This window comes from Colias philodice, chromosome 3, assembly GCF_061535455.1.
Source record: "Colias philodice isolate Cphi_HAF_F1 chromosome 3, ilColPhil1 Martin Lab GWU primary, whole genome shotgun sequence".
Taxonomy (NCBI): Eukaryota; Metazoa; Arthropoda; class Insecta; order Lepidoptera; family Pieridae; genus Colias; species Colias philodice.
In genome coordinates, this window is record NC_143088.1 from 7,391,895 (window position 1) to 7,414,934 (window position 23,040).

The window sequence follows — 23,040 nt, forward strand, 5'->3', positions numbered from 1 at the left end:
GATGTAAATTGTCTAGAAATACGAATACCTATTTCTAGATAATTTAGGTACATTAATTTCCGATAATTCTTATTCTCAGTGTTTGAGAATTTAAATAATTGTGAGATAAGTAGGTTTAGGATTTTAGGTCGCTAAATCATATTGTAAATAAAAAAATGGATACAAAACCTAATAGTGTCGCATCTGTTTGTAATCATTAGGCAGCTACTCTTTGATACTTTAATATTGTTCAGAACTCAGAACTCTGAACATGTAAATAAAGTAGCCAGACACGTACACTCATAACTGACTGTCTCGTTCTCAGCACGCGAAGTCAGCAGTGTGAAAAAAGACTGATTAGATAGCACGATATTTTCTAATTACCTATCTGTTTCTTTGGTTATCTAATAGGTTTCTAACTCATTGGTTAAGGAAAACTGGTAGAAAGTTTGTCAATTATGGCTGTAAATAATAGTAAAAAAGTTTTTAAATTTATCTCGGACCAAGTCACTACTTCGTCGAGAAACTGTGAGTACCTACATAAATAAATACATAAATAACAAAAGATAGATATATAAGAAACTGACAGATATCTTTTCGATTATTATATTCTATTTCTATGTAAATATGTATATCTAAAATATTTAGAATCGTTAAAAATGTGTTTGTTTTCAATATGAATCATACTTTTTACTAATAAAAAAAACATACAAATTTTGCAGCAATTAAATCTCTCATAACTCATAGGAATTAATACAAAAATATATTTAGGATCCTATTATTATGGATAAAATTATCCAATGTATAATAAGTGTTTTATCATATTATCCAGATGGCACAGCAAAGAGGGTTATTGCTTCAAAGCCCATTGTGGAGATGGATGGTGATGAAATGACCCGCATAATTTGGGAAAAAATTAAAGAAAAACTTATATTCCCATATGTCAAGGTAAGCTATTTAACCCAGCAGTATTTTATCTTTCAGTTAGTCCTAGTTACGGTTATCTCATTTAAAAGTTAACAAATTCAGGTCTGAATGGGGATTTGGCCCAATATAATAATCCCTGGCAATTTAGATATATTTAAAGTTAAGTTATTATTTAGTAGTTATTATATATTAAGTTATAATGCGCTTGCTAATGGTGCTATTCAGTTGTGTAAAAATTATTTTAGTCTAAGATACAAACCTAAATCAAACTTTGCTGGGGTGAAAATAGAATAAGATCAATTTTATAATAAATATTAGTCTATTAAGTAATAATGTATTAAAAATGGGTTTGCTGCAAAAATCCTGGACAGGATATTTTTAATAAATTATTAAAAAAAACATTTTTTTTTTACTTCTAGGTTTTTGATACTTTATTAATTCTATGTTAATATAGAAATAACAATTAATTTTAGTAATACTTACCAGTTAAAAAAAATCTTATAAAAAAGTTATTAACTACTAATAAATCATCTATTTGTTAGTAACTACATATTATGTTTCAAAGACCTCATATTTGTTTTGCTTGCTAAAATAATGTGTGCAAAGACCTTTTCTATTGTAGTTTATAAAGATAATAAAATTTAATTGGACCAAGTGGTAGGTCAACACTTTATAAAAATAACATGTGCAGTGTGCACACTGAATTGTGAAATGTATGTTAGTTTCTTTTACTCTTTGAATATTACATTATGAAATGGGGCTAACAATATTTGGAAAATTTAACCTATACCTATTAAAATATGGTATACTTAGGTACCTTAATTATGTAGTTAGGTGTGCAATCAAAATAATAGTATTTTTTTTGTTGTTTTTTTATATTGTTTCTTATGGTCATGACTAGACATCGGATTATATGCACTAACAAAATGCCAAAATATGCATGCAAATATGCACTAAAAAAGGCCGAAATATGCACTAAAAACTACTGATATGCCTAAAATATGCACAATACAAAATCAAAAAACTTATTATTTTTATATATTTAAATCAAAGATTGTACAAAAACAGTGAAATTTTCTTGTAATTAAGTATAGTTTTTGTGCCAATATACAATTACAGTGCCACAAACTTATCTGACCCGGTGGCAAAAACTGGAACTACGTGCCGCCATTTTGAAATGTCACATTTTCACAGACTTTTCATACGGAATATTTTGTTTATATAAAAGAAAGCGACATCAGTGACACTGTCACCGGGTCAGATAAGTTTGTGGCACTATAAGTATTTTTACCCAAATTTTCGAGCGCAAATTTGTGACGTTTGTCACCCGCGAGCCCAGTGTTGCCACCTTAGACCTTTCCGGGCTAAATCAAGCCCTTTTTTGGAATTCAACCCGTGTTTTAAGTTTTTAGCCCCAAAAGGGTAATCTAGCCCTATTTTGAATGGCTAAAATTTACTTAAAATGGAGCCCATTATGTAATTTTTTGCCATTTTACCATGCCAAAATAGGGTTTGTTTACTCGCTGAGCGTTCTGATTGGCTAATAAAGGTTAGTCGACCAATCAAAATTCCCTCTACTTAACGAAATATGCACGATTGGGGAAAAAGGCTAAAATATGCACTAACGCCGTAATTAGAGAGTTTTATGCATTTGCATATGCAAATATGCAAATGCATATAATCCGATGTCTAGTCATGACATAATAATTACAGTTTTTTTAATAAATGCATCTAAAAGTATGTAGGGTATATATTTATGAAAAAAAAAGGTTTGTGTAAATATTCAGGCATAAGTATTATAAATTACGGATATTGTATGCCTCCAAGCCTTGTACTAAAACTAGGTATAAAAGAATTTAACTGGCATACAAAATTTTAATTTTAAAATTTTGAAAAAAGAAAAGGGCTTATCCATAGTTTTTTTTTCTTATTTGGGTCCGTAAGTCCGATTTCTTTTTCTAAACGCAAGCGAAGCTACCCTGCCCTACGCTATACATATAATATGATCCTTTATTGGGTTGTATAAAGTTTGAAATATTCAGACAATATTGCTTTAATATAATTCATTTTTCGAAATCCATCGCGTAAAAGGGTGGAAAGAAAGCTAGTATGAGTTTATGGACGTACATATGTTTAACAGTTATTTATTGTTGACTGGAATTTAAAACGTGTTTTCTTAAAATATCTTTTCAAGGACTGAACTGGTTTCCATAAGTTGTATGGCCTTTCGATATCAGCATTTAAAAGGTGAATGTTTTGGATTAAAAAAAAACCTATTGATGTTGGTATTGTTGGCAAAAACGTAATTAAATTATCATGCAATTTGAAAAATATTTATTTGTATGAGTGATAAATTTATTTTTAAATTTGCACTCAAACATTTTGTTTTCATATCAGCACAAGTAGGTAATTCCCGCATTATACGTAATTGTACCTAGGTACGTTATGTTATCAAATGGCATTATGTGCCGCACTTATCAACAGTTTACTGGGGCAATGTTTTGAGCAATGTTTTAATAAATTACGATCGCTATTGTTGTTGATAAGCAAATATTTGGTACAAACAATTGCGATTATGTTTTATGAAATTGAGCTTTAAAGTAATATCGACTAGTCATGCTTTACGTACGTATACTATGCGGTAGCTTAATTTTTATTTTAAAATAAGCGACCCTGAAACTTTCACATAAACCTTCTATTGAAGCACTATATATATTAGGTACTAGCTTTCCGCCCGCTTTGTCTAAAACCTAATAAATTATAATATACTAAAACCTTCCTCTTGAATCACTGTACCTATCTATTTTAAAAAACCGCATCAAAATCCGTTGCGTAGTTTGAAAGATTTAAGCATACAAAGGGACATAGGGACAGAGAAAGCGACGAAAGATGTAGTGAAGAAACCGCATCAAAAAGCCGTTGCGTAGTTTTAACTTTTAAGCATACTTAGGGACAGACAGACAGACAGACATCGATCATCAACATGGTTTATACTATGTAGTGATTTTAGCTGAAGTAGACTAGAAACAATAAAAAAAATACTAAACATTTAATTCCTAGTCGGATACACTGCAGATAACGATGGGCCCAGTGAGGTCAGATATGTATTTAATATTTATCGGTCGTGTTTATAATTTTAAATTTAATAGTATAAAGCCAAGCTATAATCATTACAAAGGTCATTGACGCCCACAGCTCGACTGCCTGTACTACGACCTGGGTCTGCCGAATCGTGATGCGACTAATGATCAAGTGACGATCGATGCTGCGCATGCGATCCTCAAGCACAATGTGGGCATTAAATGCGCCACTATTACACCTGATGAACAGCGTGTTGAAGGTACGGAATGGGAGATATTCATCTCCTAAATAATATCATCGTTATCAAGACACCGCAGTTTTCGAAAAATATTTATTTTTTTAGCATAAGCTAACGGAAAAAATGTTATGATGAAATTTCATTGATCTTTTTACCTTGGAATCACCTTAGGATACGATAATATTGTTTTTTTTCATACATTCTAAATCCGAAAGCAAAGAGCTAATTTAGTGTTGTTTTTAGCTCGTTATTTTTTTATTCAAAAGTTTGCAATCATAAACTTTCTTACAGAATTCAAGTTAAAGAAGATGTGGCTAAGTCCGAATGGTACTATACGTAACATTCTGGGCGGAACCGTCTTCCGTGAGCCGATTCTATGCAAGAGCATACCTCGAGTTGTGCCTGGATGGACTAAAGCTATTGTTATTGGTCGTCATGCCCATGGAGACCAGTATAAGGCTCAAGACTTTGTAGTTCCGAAACCTGGAAAGGTATATTCTTTTATATGAGATAAAAGACGTTGTGCACATATGTTCCGTACTTGCATTGCAAGGTCATCTAGATTATATTGCCACGTGTGCATTATTGTTATATAAACATTTATAGAAGATACATAAGTCTAGCCTAACGCGCAGTACCCATTAAACTTAGCAATAAAACTAGTTTCTTTTAGAAGATTTCAATACGATAAACATTGAAACGATATTTTATTTATAGAACGAAAATATGATGTATCTATGGATGGGTGTTTATTATTTTTTCATACGAAAAAGAACCGATTGACCAAATATTTATCCGCCTTCAATAATATATCTTTGATGTTTGTATGAGGCTGATAAAAAAAAATAATGATGCTTAATTTTCCAGACGACGAAAGATACTCTTTGAAACGAGCACTAGTAACTAAAATTAACTTTATTCCAGTTGATATATCTTCTATTTTCTAGGTGGAATTAGTATACACACAAGAAGATGGAACAGTAACAAAGACCCTGTTGTACGATTTTAAAGTGCCTGGAGTTGCAATGGGAATGTATAACACGGATGAATCTATCCGCGCCTTTGCGCATTCCAGTTTTCAGGTAAAATATCATAATATTACTTATATCTTTATTGAGTTGATAGGACTGTGGATAAAAATTAATGCAAGTATAATTATTATGATAGTGGTAAATGTTGTTTTTTAAATTATCTTCATTATAATCAATAAATAATTTCGGAAAATCACTAGATAATAATGATAATAAGATTTGGGGGCTTATATTTTTCTCGTATCGCCCGCATTTAGCAAATGAAGCTTTTTATGGTTTTATGACAAATATTCTGAAACATAAACATACTTAACTACTATTTAAATCTTCATAACAGGTCGCGCTGCAGAAGAAATGGCCGCTATATTTATCAACAAAAAATACAATTCTCAAGCGTTATGACGGTCGGTTTAAGGACATCTTCCAAGAAATCTTTGACAGGTAACATTTTTTGTAATAGCACCCTGATATTAATACATGTCCCTTTAATTTTTTGCTCCAAAGTCAACAAGCCTAATACAAGGAGTATTACATTACATTATTCGTTACTATTAAGTTTTGAACACGTAGCAATAGAATACCTACTTATTGAATTATAAAAACACACACACAACCAGAGGCGGCTCGCCCTAAGGAGCGCTGGTGCAGTGAACTCCCATAAATAATTATAATAAAATCATACTCCTTAATTTAATTATTAACATTAATTATTACTATTTAAAATCAATCGTAATCTTGAAAACTACTGTTAATACCAATGATTATATCCATCATTCCATCATCCCATACACCTGTATAATACCTACTAATATTATGTAACGCGCGAAGCGGAGCGCTCACGATTGCGCTCCAATGAAAAAAGATTTAGTACATTTCCTAATACGAAATCCAATAGGAGTGAAAGAGAGGGTTTTGCCAGAGCCCTGCGCGTGAAACAAAAGATTTTCTATGGAAAAGTAGCAAAATTCGGAGCGCCGCACCCGCAAACGTTGCCGGTTCGTTTTTACCGCCCGGCAGGACAGCGATACACTCGAGTCAACTTCAATGCACGCGCGCGATTCATGCAATTTTCTAATTAAAATTATAAAATACGTGTTGAAATAGCCTGTAGTTATCAGTATTACTTGTGAGTGTCAAAATGAACAATAATTATAATGTGGCGTTCATTAAAAAGTGTGATAAAACGTTACAAATTCGGCTTGAATGTAAAGCTAAGGGACCGCCACGGCCTGAACTTGATCTTACGCAAAAATGTACGACAAAAACGAAAACATATACGCGTGTGTTTAAATCTGAACAATATGTGAAAACACCGTGGACGGGCGTTGACGACTTAGCTCATCTTTCAATCAAGGTGAAAAAACATTCACAATCTCGGTACCATTTGTTGAATGAACTGCAATTGGCGTCTATCGGTCTTGTCGCTTTAAGTTATAGATATTTTTGCACACCAAAAAGAAAGACGTATCACGTATGCATTTTCTTTATAAGTAATTTTTTTGATAAATTGTACTGCTTTACACCATGGTATTTTCAATGTTTTATTTCAAGTGAACACCCATAAAATTTTGTCACGAGCCGCCTCTGCACACAACTAAATGAAATTGAATGTAGCTCGTATAAAATCTTCCAATAAATATTTTAATTATACAGTGACTACAAAAAACAATTCGACGATGCCAAGATTTGGTACGAGCATCGCCTTATTGACGATATGGTGGCTCAGGCCATTAAAGGCTCTGGCGGATTTGTTTGGGCGTGTAAGAATTATGACGGCGACGTACAATCTGATATTGTTGCGCAGGTATATACAAATATCTATTTTAATAAAAATATTCCACGAAGTTGAATGTTCCCACATAAATAATAAAAGGGAAAAAAAATAGAAAATCCTACTAATATTATAAATGTGAAAGTTTGTGAGGATGTGTGTGTGTTTGTTACTCTTTCACGAAAAAACTACTGAACCGAATACAATTAAATTTAGCACAGATATAGAGGGTAACTTGGATTAACACATAGGATAGGTTTTATCCCGGAAATCCCACGGGAACGGGACCTATGCGGGTTTTCCTTTGAAAATGTGGGCGTAGCCGCGGGCGGAAATCTAGTATGTAATAAATTGGGAAATTATTTCCATAAATAGTTCTTCTATATGCAATCTTAACTCTGGTCTCTGAACAAATAATCTTATTGTCATCTCAATCTATATGCAATATCTCTTTTGCCTATATCTGCGGTTTTCAAGGTGGTTAAACCATTTTACAATGAATCGATTAAAATGGGTACACGCATAATAGGTATTATGTATTTATAATAAACCTTCAATGTTGGTTGCTATGTGCACTTTAAAATTCCTATTTCGCAATACCATCGTCACAGATTGCAGACCGACATTTTGTGTAAATTTCATATCAAACCATAATTAAAAAGAATTAGGTTTGATATGAAATTACGGATACAATTTCATGCAATAAAGATAGCAACTTGTATTTACACATGAATACAAGAAGCTGGTACTATTTCGGTATCTGTATTTACGATTTTCCAGGGTTATGGGTCACTGGGTATGATGACGTCAGTGCTGATGTGTCCGGACGGACGTACTGTGGAGTCTGAAGCGGCTCACGGGACTGTGACTCGTCACTATCGCATGCATCAGCAAGGGAAACCCACTTCCACCAACCCTGTGGCGTCTATATACGCCTGGACCAGGGGTCTGGTACACCGAGCCAAGTTGGACGGTACTCCCGAATTGGAACGGTTTGCTGTGGCTTTAGAAGAGGTAAGTTTTGGCTTGAAGGAATAAATTTGATTGAAAATTATCAAAATATATTTATTGGAATGGTTTGAAGTCCTTATCAAAGACAGAATGGTTAAAAAAAAGTCCAATTTAATGAATTGGCAAAATCATTGAAAAATTATTATTTCACGTTTTTTGGACACATTCAGTTTTAGTTTTACATTTTAAATTGGCGCATTGAAATACGAGTATGGTAAAAAATGTACACTGAAATATATATTGAGTTCATATGTTTTAAACTAATCGCTTAAATAAATACGACCTTCCACGGGACATAGCTACTATGTGTATCTATCACATCATTGGTTACATAATATCATTTAATTACACAGCTCCTAAAATATTATTTAGATGGTCGCTATTGCAGTTTCATCAGATAAGTAAACATCATCTGTTTCGTCTTCGTGCAAACTTTATTAATTATTTCACTCTTTTTGCAAGATGGGCGTTGTACAATAATTGCATTAATAATGACGTAAATTTTTATCTCTGAATTTGTTTGAACTCTTTATCATTATACTCATAAGTATGTAGAAGTATATTATACAGAGATTTGTTTAATGATAAAAATAATTAGTTGGCGGATCCAAGTCAATGTCATTAGGTTAATAATAATTAAACTGGATTCACGTTATCATTTGCAGGCGTGCGTCGAGTGCATCGATAGTGGCAAGATGACCAAGGACTTGGTTATATGCATTCATGGACTAGCCAATACCAAGGAAGGAATGTTTTTACACACTGAAGACTTCTTACAAGCTATTGCTGATCAACTTGAGCACAAACTCTCAAAGTAAAAGCAGTCTGTAGATTAAATAAATTAATTACGATGGGGTCTCCAAATAGGAAGGCGAAAATGATAATGATGCAAAAACATATGCATGGAATACATAATATTCAATATTTTTCAGGAGATTGTATTAGAGATTCTATAGAAAATATTGAAAATTGGAAGATGAATTGTAGAAATTTGAAGATTATTTATATAATATAGATAATAATTTGATTATAATGTTACAAATAAATCAGAATGTATATACTTATTGCATTTTTAGGACCACTTTTTTTCCAGGCATTTTATTTGAATTGAAGATAGTTTCAAGATAGCTGGTCTTTTTTATTTTGTATTATTTTTTATATTAAAATAATACTTATTTGAAGTTTTTTTCTTTTTATGCATTGAGATAATATTAATAGGAGACGACACCGCCTACATCACTTGTTCCACTCAACATACGTCATGTGACGTATGTTGAGCGGTATTTTTTAATGGTTTTAAAGTGAAACGCATCAAACATGCCTTCGTGTGTGTTACGATATTGCACAAATAATACAAATAATACGGAAAAGTGCAAAGGAATAACTTTCATCGTTAAGTACCTAACTAAATAATAATTTTTAAAACTTAGTTAGAGCAAAAAAATGGCGCACAGATTTTGTTCGTGGTGTCTCCTCCATACGTAGTAATATTATCTCAATGTTTTTATGCCTCATTTAACACAGTTGCTACAACAGAGTAGGTACTAATATTTATATTACTACTACAAGCAGGTTTTGCTAAGGAAGGAGGTTTAATAATGGTTATATACTTCATTTTGATAAGTAAACTTTAATAACTTCATGCAAAAATCACTATAATTATAACAAATACTTAAGTGCTGTTATATTGATAGATAAATTTCATTCAAATTAATATAAAAGTAAATGATGTATATAATATGTTTAGTGGACAGGACGTTCCTTTTTTTATAACAATAATAATAGTTTAAGCTTGAAATGGCGTAGTATAATTACTAGAGGAAAATTTCTTAAGCGCTGGCCCGAATCTGGTAAAAAAAAAGGTTTCTGAGTTTTATTTGTATGATGGGTGAGACAGTATCCATTAGTAAAAATCAATTGATTCTCAGAAAAGCATTTAAAGATTGGTCCTTTTTTGCGACTATGTAATAATTTCCCTCTCTATGATTTCTGATGATGAGAACGCAATATTTTCGTATTATCTGTCATTTGTCAACTGTCAAGTGAAAAGTTCCACATTTAGAGTGCGCGCAAGATAAGTCTGCGTGCGGCCAAAATTGGAACTAAACATTGGCCGCCCATTGGCGGGCATTGGCATACTTAAATAATAAACTTGAATAACAAATTAGCTTAGAGTATATATTATTACAGTAGTATAGAGCGAGTGTATTGCACAAATTCCTCAGTGCGCATCGTAGGCAGATGAGCTATAGATAATATATAGATGTGTGTGTGACAAATAGGGATGGGTAGGTAGGTATCAATTGCGTGCCGAGCTATCGATAAGTTATGTAAATAAATATGTATCTTTTGTAAATTTTATGTTCAATATGTTATTTAAGGAGAAATGTATGAGTAAAGTATAAATATGTCATTTTAAATTTGTTTGCCAAGGGGAATAAAGTGTTTATTCCATTTGAATATTTCTTGTATTAATTTTAAGTACTTAAAAAAAATATTTTTATGAATATCAGAAAAACGAGTTCGATGTTAAAGTTAATAAAATAAAAATTCGGGTTTGGTGCTATTTCTTTAATAATAAATGAAACAATAATAATAATGTTTTAAAAATGTTAAATAAAAATAAGAAATAATTAGTTATTTAAAATGATAATATAATAAATCATATAAATAATTTTTTTATTTAATTTTATCCATTCTACTATAAAATGTTCAAAATCAATTTAGCGATATTTCAGAAAATATATCGTAACATTACATACTTTACATTTACACTATAATACATTTGCATTCATAATATTAGAAAGTCTATCATACAAAACACACCACAAATTTATTTATAATACATTTTTAAAAGAGTTTTAATTTTAAAGTTAAATAAATAATTTGTTAAAATATAGTTCTTCTAGTAAACTTTATATCGAGTACAGCGTTGGTCAGGTCACATCACTAAGATCACGTGGCGGCAGTGAGGTGCGCGAGCGAGCCTGCGCGTGTCCGCCTCCCACCTCCCCTTCACCCCCGCGATGCTAGATTTATTTTCATAAAAATAAGTATAACAATCGACTTACTGATGAAATGTGATACTGGATTTCAATTTTGTGTATTTTCTAGTATCGTTTTTGCAAGATATAACTGCACATTTCACCATGTTTACTCCTAGATATGAATAAAAATCCAGAGCAACGCACTTCGTCAGCACTCAACCACGACTACGAGCGCGCGCGGCGGGAACGTCGTGTTGTTCCCACCTGTGCCTACTGTTCCCACTTGGTTGTTCGCACTCTATAGATACTATCTATACTCTAAGCAAATTAGGATAACAATATATTATAGAGAATCCCAAAATTTACTTTAAATAAAGAAAAAAAAAAATTAGTTGGGCTGGCAACATTAAGCACGCCACCAGTAGCGCGCAGACTTATCTTGCGCCGTGCGCGCACTCTACTTGTCATTGTCAAATGTAAAGTTCAGTTTATTTATTTACATACAGTTGTTTTAACGGAATTTTATATTTTGCTTGTTTTCTAAATGAAATATTTACATTAATAAAGTATGGCATATGGGGTACTTAGATTTTCAACACTGATATTATTTGTTAATATTTTAATTTTTACCAAGTCTGATTCTGATGCCGAAACATGTTCTAGTGAAACTTCATGTTTAGAAGATAGAAATAGATACTCAAAAGGTACTTGAAATAATTAATAATCCTTCACACATATTTTTTGCACAACTAGAGAGAGAGAGTGCTATAAAAAAAATAAGTTTGCTTTGTTTTAATTACATAATTGGTGATCCACGTGATCTAAATCACTCCGTTTTATAGATAATACTTAATGGGGATTAATACTCTCCCTGGTAAAAATTTATTCAGGAAAATAGGACAGGTAAAAATATAGAAATAGAAAGGTTGCCGACAGTCTCAATTTTTTTTAGATATTGATAGCTGAAGGCTATAGGTATAGGCTATATTATTATATCATCACGCTAAGACCAACAGGAGCGCAGCAATGCGAGTGAAACCGCGGTGCGCAGCTAGTTTAAAATAAAGTTAGATTGAAAGGAAGGCAAACAAGCAGACACAATGTCCAATGTGTTTATTAATTTGAAACATTTCTTAAAAATTAATTAATTTTATTATGTTCTTTTGTTCAGATATTCTATGTGGAGTTTGGTACAAATAATTATTTAATCTTCAAGATTCAATTAAATTTTATGTTATGTATTTGTTTCATAGAAATAAATGAATGGACTTCAAAAATTAGTAAGCTAATTGAATTAGCTGAAGCAAACTTTGCTCCTTGCATTGCTGCTAACTGTTCCTGCCATGCTAGTGTAATAGATAATGACTTGGAGAAGTTTAAAAGTGGTATTACAAAAGACATGGTTGATAATGCTTTTTTGAAAGGCACTAAGTATCAGGTATAGTTATTAATAATTTAATATTTCCTTGAAAGTTAAAAAAAATGAGAAATTTTTTAATTTTGTATTTTTTGCAATTTTAGGTAATAGAAGGTAAATTATATCGTCAAAAAGAATGTCATTTCCCGGCAAGGTGTACTGGAATAGAACATTATTTGAAGGCTTTAGCTCCAAAATTACCAAATATAGAATTATCAGTGAACACAAGGGATTGGCCACAAGTTAATCGTTTGTGGGGTCACAAAATGATACCAGTGTTTTCATTTAGTAAGGTATTCTTAATTATTTAATGGAATTTTCTATAAATAAATAGTTGACCAAAACTTGTCACAGACTTTGCAAAATTTTAAATTAATTGTTAGTTTTTGATTTAGCACCAAAATACATGTTCAATTTTTAAAAAAAAATTTAATTAAACATGTCATATTTAAAAAAATAAAGAATTTATTCAAAACTATGTTATATTTGCAGACAAAAGATTATGATGATATAATGTATCCTGCTTGGAGTTTTTGGGATGGAGGTCCAGCAATATCACTATATCCAACAGGCATTGGTCGATGGGACCAGCATAGATTGAAAATAACTGCTGCAGCAGATAAGTATGAATACAAAGGTTTTTTTATTGTTGTCCTTCTTTGAATAAATTATATGGAAAACGAGTTATTAAATTACTTTTCCTGTGTATTCTATAAGCATGGTTTGAACTTGATGTTTCCTTAAAATATTTTTTTTTAAATATTGCATTCTTTAAAAAAGCACACATTACAATTACACGTTTAGTGATACAATCTATGGCCTTTAAAACACTACTCATTTATGTATGAAATTTGAATTTAACTTTTTGCTCTTTGTACCTAAATTATTTAATATATTATACTACTGAAAAAATTTTCATAATTGCTTTAATCAGTATATCAACATTTTTGTAGAGTTCCATGGGATAAGAAAAAAGGACAAGCTTTCTTTAGGGGTTCAAGAACTAGTGAAGAAAGAGATGCATTAATATTGTTATCAAGAGCAAATCCTGATCTTGTGGATGCAAAGTATACAAAAAATCAAGCTTGGAAATCTGATGCTGTGAGTAAAACAATTATTTCAATTAGAACAAAGATAAAGTACCTAGTTAATATGTCTTATATATAATAATTGAATATTATTTGTCAGGATACTTTGTATGCAGAACCAGCTAAAGAAGTATCTTTTGAAGATCACTGCAAATATAAATACCTTTTCAACTACAGAGGTGTGGCCGCTAGTTTTAGGTTCAAGCATCTGTTTCTGTGCAAGTCTTTAGTTTTTCATGTGGGAGAGGATTGGTTGGAATTCTTCTATCCATCACTGAAGCCTTGGATACATTATATACCAATAAGTCCAAAGGCAACAAAAGAAGAAATTGTCAAGTACATTAACTACTTCAAAGACAATGATGCATTGGCAAAACAGATTGCTGAGAGAGGTTATCAGCATATTTGGGATAATTTGAGAGATAAAGATGTTAAATGTTATTGGAAAAAGTTGTTAAAAAAGTATGAAAAACTACTAAAGTACAAAGTTATAAAAAGTGATGATCTTATACAACTATGAATCTTTGTTGTGAATATTTCACAAAGAAAACAAAATGTGCGAATCTCATTGTTTATTACATATTTGATATTACATCGAGAATAAGAATATTTTTATACATTTAAAGCTTGCCTAATGATAAAATATCTAAATGGGACTGCAACTATACTAACAAATATTGTACTACTACAAGATGTTTAATAAATTGATTGATTTTTCATAGATGAGATCAAAATTATTGTTTTTATAAGGTACCCACATAATTGATTACGAGTAAGACTATAATATTATATTAAAATGACTTCAGTATTAGAAGAATAATCGCTTAGCTTAGTTGAACTCCCTATCGGGAAAAATGGCGGGTGCGACCAGGGTCCACACGTAGAGACCAACGCAGAGCCACGACGATGTGATCTTGATCCACATTGACGCTACATTCTCCTTAGATAGCTGCGAGCTTGGGCTGTAAAATATATACAGTTGAACATGGCATATAAATGAAGTTTTTTTTTTTATTTAAATTATGACGATATGTTTGGATCAGATTACGCCCCTTTCCTCATTAAAATTTTAAGTATATTATCAAATTTCTTTTCCAATAAAAAATCCATAAAATAAAGATCATGGAAGTTACGATTTACAACATAATATGTATTAATTTAACTAATACTTACTTGTACCAATTGGTGAGAGTCATCATAACATAGAGGGTTGCCAGCGCAAAGACAATGTGGAAGAAACTCCACGAGTAAGCAACACCATCACCCTCATTGTCGAATACTTTTGTCTCTCCGCTATTGCCAGCCTCGCCTCCATCTCCCTCTATGGAATCATAACCTGCGCTCAGTGAGCGAACCAACATGCAACTATTAGCTTTTTTACAAGCAAATGCAATGTGAACTATTTGAGACCAGTATGCCATTAATTTGATGTTTGCATTTGGTCACAATTAGTTACACATTTTAGCAAGTAACTACAAGCTGCAATTAGCTTATTGAGATCATATACAAATATCAATGATAGCTGTGAAATGTGATCATGAGGTTATGATTTTATACATTCAGTTACTTTTTTATTTTATTCACGTTTAGATTCATTATACATTGTACATACATTACATACATTCGTTATACATTATTCATTGTATTATGATCTCAATAAGTGTTCAAACGAAAATACAGTTCAGTGCACTTTCGTATAAAACAGCTGAAGGAAATAAAGACGTTATATACAAGTGAATGAAACTATATATATGTAATATGATTATTAGCCCAAGTGTCTGAGTTATTTCAGGTGTGATTTTTAGTGAGCTTTTTGTGGTTATATATTTATTACTTATTCCTCAACTACTAATATACAAAAGAGACACCATTACCGCAACAAGAAGGTATCGTTACATTACCTTCGTTATCAATTAGACCTCCATTTCCTTACAGCCGCATTGTAGTCGCGTGATATGCGTAAATTATTTAAAGTGAGTTAGTAATAATTCAAAATAAAATACAAGATTGCATAACTAACTCAAAGCAACAAAATGTTACATGACAAGAAAGAGAAAAATTTAAAAGAAATCACAAATGAATTTATATTGTAATATTATGTAATATTCACTACACATAAAAAAATATGTTTTGCTTTTAGTAATGTGTCCAAGATTATAATTGTAACATTTTCTGAAATTTATAGTTCCTTGATGTTTAATATTTTGTATTGATCTGTATCAAAATAAAACAAATATAAATAAAATATTTGGAAGAAATATACCTCCACTGCCTTCTTTAGCGAGAATATGATCCGACATCGTGATTTTGGAGGAAGAAGAGGCGGTACGGACGCAGGAGTACAACACGCTGCATACCCAAATTATTAACCCGATGATGGACTGCTTATCAAATGACGACTACAATTTGGAACGGAAAAAAAAATAATGTTAAGGTATATAACTAAGAAATTACGTAATGTATTTATGATAGTCTCACAAGTAGGTACAGTTTCCTGGAGGAACAACATTGGAGTTTAAACTTTGATTAAAATAAAAATAGACAATGAAACTGTAAAAAAAGTAAAATTAGTTTGTATAAGTTCTATTGTGCAGTTAAAATGCACTCGGCACATCCGCACGCTTTTGTAAATTTTTACACGTAAGACAAGTGCATGATGAAGGGCTAATGCGACGTTGCCGCTCCGTCAGCACAGTTTTCATTGTTTCTACGCGAGATGGAAGCATTTGTCTTGCAATATTCAATTCAAGAAAGCGTGCTTATGACGTGGCATTAGGTTGAATCGCTCCCAACTGGATCGGGCTGGGAAATCATCAGCTACAGCTCTTTGTTGCGGGGCTGGGTAAATGATGGGATAGTAGATTAATAATTCTAATAATACCCGGTCACTGAAAGTTCTTGGAAAACGGAAAACAATGCATTTTAGACAGTAATCCAATATTTTCTAAGTACTACAAGGAATATAACTACCAACCAAATATTGGATTTCCTACAAGAATAAAGGTGAGATTTTTTACAAATTACCTATGTACCTAAAACGAAATTTGCGTAAACACAAATATTCACTATATACATATAATATGAAATAAACAAATGTAAGTAATTATGTATTAAACAAATAAATTGATTACCTTACCATGTGATTAGATAAGTCATAAGACTTCTTTGTTATAATTAAACAAAGAAAAGCATAAACAATGTGTAATGTAGATGATATTTGTACTTTAAACAAAGAAATATATAAAAAGTTAAAAATGTGTAAGTATATAATTAATATTTCGTGAATAAAAAAACAATTTGTAACAGTGATGTTATGAACATGCATTAATGTAATAATTGGTATTATTTACTAAATGAATAGATTTCAATGAAGAAAATTAATTTGAAAAGAGAGTATTTCCCTTATTTGTACATACCCAGTAAATATCTTCTTGTGTCTCCTGGTAGAGCCATATTAAATTAAATATTAAATATAATCTAAAAGATAGTGTTATATTAATGTTGAATAGATACCATATAATATATAGAATAGTAAATATATAATAGAGTAATTATGTACTTATTATTTAAGTATAATTGTTTAAGTACATATTTTATTCATAGTTATGATTAATGTCAATAAATTGTTTATTGTTACCTCATTGGTGGTGGAGATGCTAGCATTGCAATCGCCAGCAGAATTAGATAGTGCTGACCATGTAAGGTAGGTAACATAAAGAGAAACAACAGCAGACTGCAGGAGGCCAGAGCGGGGTTGGTGTTCTTGCACAGAAGGAAGGATTGAGATACCACTGGCAATGACAACCAGGATAAGATTAATTGAAATGAAGAATTTGGACAAGTCACATCCATTTGGCTGAAAAGTAATATTTTTGTTTACATTTGTATATAACATTAATAAAAGTTATAATATATTAGTAGGAATTTTTTGATGAGTTTATTGATTTTATGAATATTTTTTTTCATAAAAATGCATAAACAAATTGTATGCTTAATTTATATTAAATAAATATTTACCGTAGTGTAGTAAGTAAAGAGCAATGCAATGCCCGCAATAGTAAGAGAATAACAAGTAAGCATCGAAAGAAGAAGAGCAGAATACCATCCTTTTGATTGAGATTCTTCATAGTTTGCTGGAAAATAAACAAATTAGTTGGATTAAATAGTAAAAAAGATTAAGATTAATAAATATTCTAATTGAACTCATTCATTTGTTATACTCACAAACCCACTTTTCAGCCCAAGAGTGTGCAAAGTCAATAATCAGTATAAGTTGAATAATAATAAAACAAAAGCCTCCTATCATTCCAAATACCATCCAAGTTGAAGCAAATTGACCCTCTGGAATAAAAAAGGCACCAATGGTTGCACCAATTACTACTAGATATTTAATGCCCCAGAATCTGAAAAATAAGAACATTATTTTAGATAGGATTGAAGTAAACTGAAATAATACAAGTTATATTAAACTATAAATATTTTACCCATTTTGTATGCCAGTTCGGGGATCTTTAGAAGACTTCACCCCAATTGTTAAAAGTGCCATAAATATGAAAAATAGGCATGTAGCGAAGCAGACCCTAGAAACAGAAAAACATTGCAAGATCAACATGAAAGGTATTATATGTGTATGTCATTCTACAATGCTATTTTTATGATGCTATTTTTATGATAAATACCTGCATGAGTATATGATAAATTACGCAAATAGTTAAAAATTAGTTTGATTTTTTTTACCTATAAACAGCAAGATAGCCAACTGCCTGATCACAATCAACTTTGAAGTTGCCTGGTATCAACCCTGTAGAATTTGCACAAAATGGGACCTACAAGGAATTCATAATAAGTTACATAGAGAATATTTATTATTTATTTATTTATTTATTTATGATAAGGTACCTTACAGCTAGTGATACAATTTTTGAGATGAATAAATACTAAGCTACGCCAATTAAAAGGTACACCAATAGGTAGTAAAAATAATATACGTATGTGAACAAAGACTAGTATAAGAATTTTACAAATGATAAGAGAAAATATTTTAATTTCATGTAGGTAAAGTAAGCATTGATCAAGCCCAATAAGTATTTATAAAGAAAGGAAATGTTTTAAATATCTACGAATTCATAATAAATTAAAACCAACTTAATTTAATATTAAGTAAAACCTGGTAAGTAGGATGTGATTGTGAGTGTGAGTGTGTGTGTGTGTGTGTGAAAGTGCGTGTATGAGAATGTGTGAGTGTAATAGCAGTGAGTGTAAAAAGCTAATGTATTATATTATTATGTGAGCTGAGCTTCAGTATTGATTAATTGTAAAATTTGCTTTTTAAAACTAGTACGCGATAAACAGAAGGGATCCACACAAGAAAATTTTTTATTATAAATGTCCGGGAGCCTATGGAGCAGTGACATTTTTAGATAATTAGTTGATGTAGCCGGCACGTGGAATAGGCGTGTATGGCGAGTACGCTGTGTGGGTACATACAAGATACTTTATATTTTCCAACGCTGTGGAATAGTCAAACTTGTTGTTCACGATATCGTATAACAAGATAATGTCTATTATATCTCTCCTATCCTCCAAAGTATTTAACCCATAATGTGAGCAAGCCTGTTCATAATTCAACGAATAATGTTTTGTTTTATAATTCATTTTGTTCACAAATATTTTTTGTATTGCTTCCAATCTTTTAATGTGACATTTATATTGCGGTCGCCAGATCACACTTGCAAATTCGAGAACACTACGTACGTAGGCAAAATAAAGAACTTTCAAGCAAGTAATGTCGTTAAATGGATCAGCTTGTCGCAAGATGAAACCAAGATTTTTGTAGGCTTTATGAACAATAAAATCCACGTGTGTACGATATGCAAGTTTGACGTCCAGAATCACACCTAGGTCCCTTACTGAAGTAACAGCAGGTATAGATTGAAACGTGAGTATGACTTGATTTTGGCCCACTGTATGGTACTTCTGTAAACATTTATCTCAATTAAATACCTTTTTCATTTCTTCATGTAATCCCGGAGCCAATGTAATGCAAGCCACCACTGTCATCAGTAATAACATAAGAGTGTACATAAGCCTTGTTGATGTAGAGTTTGAACAGGAAGGACATGCTGAGCAGCACAGAGAACATGCTGCACTGCCGCAACAGCATGCTAGCTGCGGATAAAAAAAATAACACTAAAATTCATTGAACAAACTTGTTTTGCCTTACAAAAAAGTAAAATGACCTTCTTTTATAGGATTGTAGGCAACAGTGAATGATTATAAAAAAGTAAAGAAAGAATATTAATTATTGTGCTTCTTCATAACATATTAGTGATTCATAAACACAACAGGATGATGAACAACATTACAGGATGATGTTAAAGTTGATATAGTTCACATAATCTTAATAATTTGATGAAATGTGATGAAAGTAAGTTTATTGATCTAGTTTACCTGTGCAGCTGAACAAAGACCCAATACAGCGCCCATTTTGGATGACTTATGAAATATGTAACATCCAACTAACTATATTACACTGTTTCTGAGTAAAATATGTATTTCTCGTTAATCACATCAATCTAACATCTAACAATGGTTATGAAAGTTGTAGAAAATTATATTTTTATTGATTTACTCGAGAGATAAGCCAAAATATACTTCAGATTTGACGTCATATGACAATCAAACTTCAAACCTCACGAAGTATTTGTGTCAAAAAATAAATGTCAATGTCAATAAGTAAAAAGTACTTTTTTTTCTCTTATGGCAAGAACAAGAAGCTTATATTTAATTCAAGAAGCTTTTATCTAATACACTGGAGATTGCACTATGAACGTTGACTTGTCACGGGAAGGTATGACCTTGAATGACGCCTGGTTGTTCCTTCATCCCTTTCACACCAACTTGCCAAGTTAGGTGTGAAAGGGACAAAAAACAACCAGGCGTCATTCAAGGTCATACCTTCCCGTGACAAGTCAACGTTCATAGTGCAATCTCCAGTGTATTAGATATAAGCTTCTTGATTTAATTATTTATACACTGGAGATATCGTCTAGGATTGACGACTGACGAGAAGTTCATTGACCCTAACTTATGTTTTTTATCCCTTTCACACCTAGCTTGGCCACTGTTAATACGAAGTTTTCCCAAGGCTACTATGTATTCTGTAATATTCTGTGCTAAAGGTTAGATTTTGTACATGAGTTCGTTAATAAATTGCCAACAACATCATTCAGAAGCAATGTTGGATGAGATAATTATTATTTATGCTAAATAAATTAAGTATTCAGATACTCCATTAAAAAGTCACACTCCCTGATAATGGGTAGTCACCATAATAAAATTATAGCAACTCTCGGTTTGTCAATATGGCATATTATCAATGATATTATATTATTATATAGAAACAAGAGGTAGATACGTCATCAACGCACCAAAATTGCTTCCGTGAATTTGTCCTATTTGGGACCAATGCAATCAGTCAGATTGTCACCGGTCCCAGTGAGCGTATGTGCCGATAGGTACAGTGCGACACAAAAGAGATGAAAATAAATGAGGGCGCCACCGTCGCTCATATAGCAACACTGATACTGCGACGCAAGCGATCTTGATACTATAGAATAAAAATCCAAAAATCTATATAATATAATCTAAAATAAATACCGCGATTTAAACCGTTATAATTGTTTCATTGTAGCAATAGTGTAATTTAAGACAAAAATACACAAGTATTTTAATTGACCTACCTAGGTCAAATTTTACTTAAATGTATTTGGAATTAGTCATTTTATAAAAATCGGTCAAGTGTTTAGACTGCAGAGGCGCACATAGAATCAAACATACAAACAAACAAGCATACATGCAGCTCAAACACATTACCCTCTTTCTGGGTCCGTCGGGTAGAAAAAAAAAAGGCGATTTGAAAACCACATATTTTTATTTTTTTTTGTAGATAAATTTTGTACATTAATATAATTCATCAAAATCTAAATATTCTACTCCTTCAAAGGACTGATCATCACTCTGTTTCGAAGTACTGGCAAGAGGGTACGGGGCATCTTCAGTATCTGTAAATATGATACAGTAAATATGATTTTTTTTCTTATGGTTTGATTGATTAATAGATAGATAGCTGTATGAAAACAGTTATCACTATACTATGTAGTAAAATCTAAACTAGGTACTTTATTTGAGGCTGGTTGGATTGGATATAACTTCTTGACTCAAATTGTGCTGGTCGCACTATAAAAACTAGTTTTTGTTTACATACAAATAACCTCAAATTAAATTGCGAAAACGTAATAATCGCCATACATACATACATTAAACACTCGTTACTAATGGAATATTCTATTTTACGTAGTACTGAGCAAAAATAAATGGAATCTGACCGGTATATTCTGCTGTACGTTTGTAAACGTTTTCCAAATCAGTCAATAAATTTCCAGCTTGAAATTCGGACAAACACCGAAAAAAAACTTTATACACCACATCACGGACACCGCTACGTTTAACCTTTTTCATGATGTCTCCTTTTTTATTTAAATTTCTTGTTCTAAATAACAATTTTATCTCAATAATTCTCCACTTCACGAAAAAAACAACAAATTTTTATTCAACTTGACAGCTACATTGCCAATTCAGGGTTGCCAGGTAATGAAAAACGAATTAGTTCCAAAATAATTAATTTCATCTCTTTTATGTCGTACTATACATTAAAGTTGTCGAAAATGCCTTCCTGTGTGTTCAGAAAGTGCACGTATTCGTGCAAAAAAATAAAGAAAGATAAAGGAATATTATATCACAGGAAAATATATTAAATTATTACAGTTTATGAGTAAAAATAACAATTTACAATTCTTTATGAATGACACATACTTGACACTTGTATTGTAATAATGAAAGGGATAAAACATTGCTTCAATCACTAGTGTGACAAAGCTAGCGTACACTGTGTTCAAAGATTATCATGTAGATACGATTATTGAAAATAGAACGGTTATTTTATTAATTTCGAATTGGGTAAATACTTGATTATTTTTATATTTAAATCCACACAGTGCATGTAATTAACAAATATATCTATTTATTATATACAATGAAATCGTGATGGCAAAAATGTTTGTTTGCAAAAATGATGTTGAATATACGTATACATTAAAGAAAAGATTATCGCTACTGACGAAAAATGCTATTTGCTTTTCTGTAAATAGCTATTGAACATAAATTTTATTTGTGTTTTAGATAAAAAAGGCTTATACTTCATCCTTTCTTTTATTTCATCCTTTTTTTTCATCTAGGCACCACTATTATTATATCCTACAAGTTGGAGTGATGACCATGTACGGGTTTCGGGAACTGCCTTGAAACGAATAGCGTAAGATCGGTCCTTATGGAATTCTATAAGGAGGACTATGCTCAGCAGTGGGTGTATATCGGGTGAAATGATGATGACCGAAAACGAACACCACAGCTAGTAATAAATACTTAATACAATTATATCTCCAAAAAAGT

At 31.6% G+C, this 23,040-nt stretch overlaps 3 protein-coding genes and 1 long non-coding RNA gene across 6 annotated transcripts; 2 read left to right on the forward strand and 2 right to left on the reverse strand.

The window, feature by feature from the left end:
• The first annotated feature begins 287 nt into the window (after positions 1-287).
• Positions 288-9,219, forward strand: LOC149489768 (isocitrate dehydrogenase [NADP] cytoplasmic-like). The gene is made up of 9 exons (XM_089714522.1): positions 288-507; positions 812-927; positions 4,102-4,246; positions 4,517-4,716; positions 5,173-5,307; positions 5,594-5,697; positions 6,910-7,060; positions 7,808-8,041; positions 8,704-9,219. The coding sequence occupies exons 1-9, from the start codon at positions 438-440 to the stop codon at positions 8,854-8,856; spliced, it is 1,308 nt and encodes a 435-aa protein (XP_089570648.1). The 5' UTR covers positions 288-437; the 3' UTR covers positions 8,857-9,219.
• A 2,270-nt stretch (positions 9,220-11,489) lies between these two features.
• LOC149489769 (O-glucosyltransferase rumi homolog) lies at positions 11,490-14,094 on the forward strand. Its single transcript, XM_089714514.1, has 6 exons — positions 11,490-11,729; positions 12,279-12,463; positions 12,547-12,735; positions 12,935-13,065; positions 13,396-13,543; positions 13,631-14,094. Exons 1-6 carry the CDS (start codon positions 11,594-11,596, stop codon positions 14,048-14,050), a joined length of 1,209 nt encoding a protein of 402 aa, XP_089570640.1. The 5' UTR covers positions 11,490-11,593; the 3' UTR covers positions 14,051-14,094.
• Positions 14,090-20,168, reverse strand: Serinc (serine incorporator TMS1). Of its 3 annotated transcripts, XM_089714510.1 has the most exons (11): positions 19,981-20,168; positions 19,534-19,698; positions 18,268-18,356; positions 18,015-18,110; positions 17,755-17,933; positions 17,548-17,663; positions 17,168-17,386; positions 15,794-15,929; positions 15,432-15,458; positions 14,704-14,851; positions 14,090-14,492 (listed from the first exon to the last, which is right to left on the reverse strand). In XM_089714510.1, exons 1-11 carry the CDS (start codon positions 20,014-20,016, stop codon positions 14,360-14,362), a joined length of 1,344 nt encoding a protein of 447 aa, XP_089570636.1. In that variant the 5' UTR covers positions 20,017-20,168; the 3' UTR covers positions 14,090-14,359. The 3 variants fall into 3 exon arrangements, with proteins under 3 accessions (XP_089570636.1, XP_089570638.1, XP_089570637.1); XM_089714512.1 differs by lacking the exon at positions 15,432-15,458; XM_089714511.1 differs by lacking the exon at positions 15,432-15,458 and having other exon boundaries at positions 14,704-14,866.
• A 1,311-nt stretch (positions 20,169-21,479) lies between these two features.
• On the reverse strand, positions 21,480-22,246 carry LOC149489771 (uncharacterized). Its single transcript, XR_016318328.1, has 2 exons — positions 21,918-22,246; positions 21,480-21,593 (listed from the first exon to the last, which is right to left on the reverse strand). It is a non-coding gene; the product is annotated as an uncharacterized LOC149489771 (long non-coding RNA).
• Between the last annotated feature and the right edge of the window lie 794 nt (positions 22,247-23,040).

Coding starts and splice junctions, on each gene's coding strand:
- LOC149489768 (XM_089714522.1), top strand. CDS start 438: ATGGCTGTAAATAATAGTAAAAAAGTTTTTAAATTTATCTCGGACCAA. Junction 508..811: donor CACTACTTCGTCGAGAAACT/GTGAGTACCTAC, acceptor CATATTATCCAG/ATGGCACAGCAAAGAGGGTT. Junction 7,061..7,807: donor AATCTGATATTGTTGCGCAG/GTATATACAAAT, acceptor ACGATTTTCCAG/GGTTATGGGTCACTGGGTAT.
- LOC149489769 (XM_089714514.1), top strand. CDS start 11,594: ATGGCATATGGGGTACTTAGATTTTCAACACTGATATTATTTGTTAAT. Junction 12,464..12,546: donor TGAAAGGCACTAAGTATCAG/GTATAGTTATTA, acceptor TTGCAATTTTAG/GTAATAGAAGGTAAATTATA. Junction 12,736..12,934: donor CAGTGTTTTCATTTAGTAAG/GTATTCTTAATT, acceptor TTATATTTGCAG/ACAAAAGATTATGATGATAT.
- Serinc (XM_089714510.1), bottom strand. CDS start 20,016: ATGGGCGCTGTATTGGGTCTTTGTTCAGCTGCACAG. Junction 19,699..19,980: donor GTCTTTGTTCAGCTGCACAG/GTAAACTAGATC, acceptor TTTTATCCGCAG/CTAGCATGCTGTTGCGGCAG. Junction 14,852..15,431: donor AGGTCTAATTGATAACGAAG/GTAATGTAACGA, acceptor ATGATTCCATAG/AGGGAGATGGAGGCGAGGCT.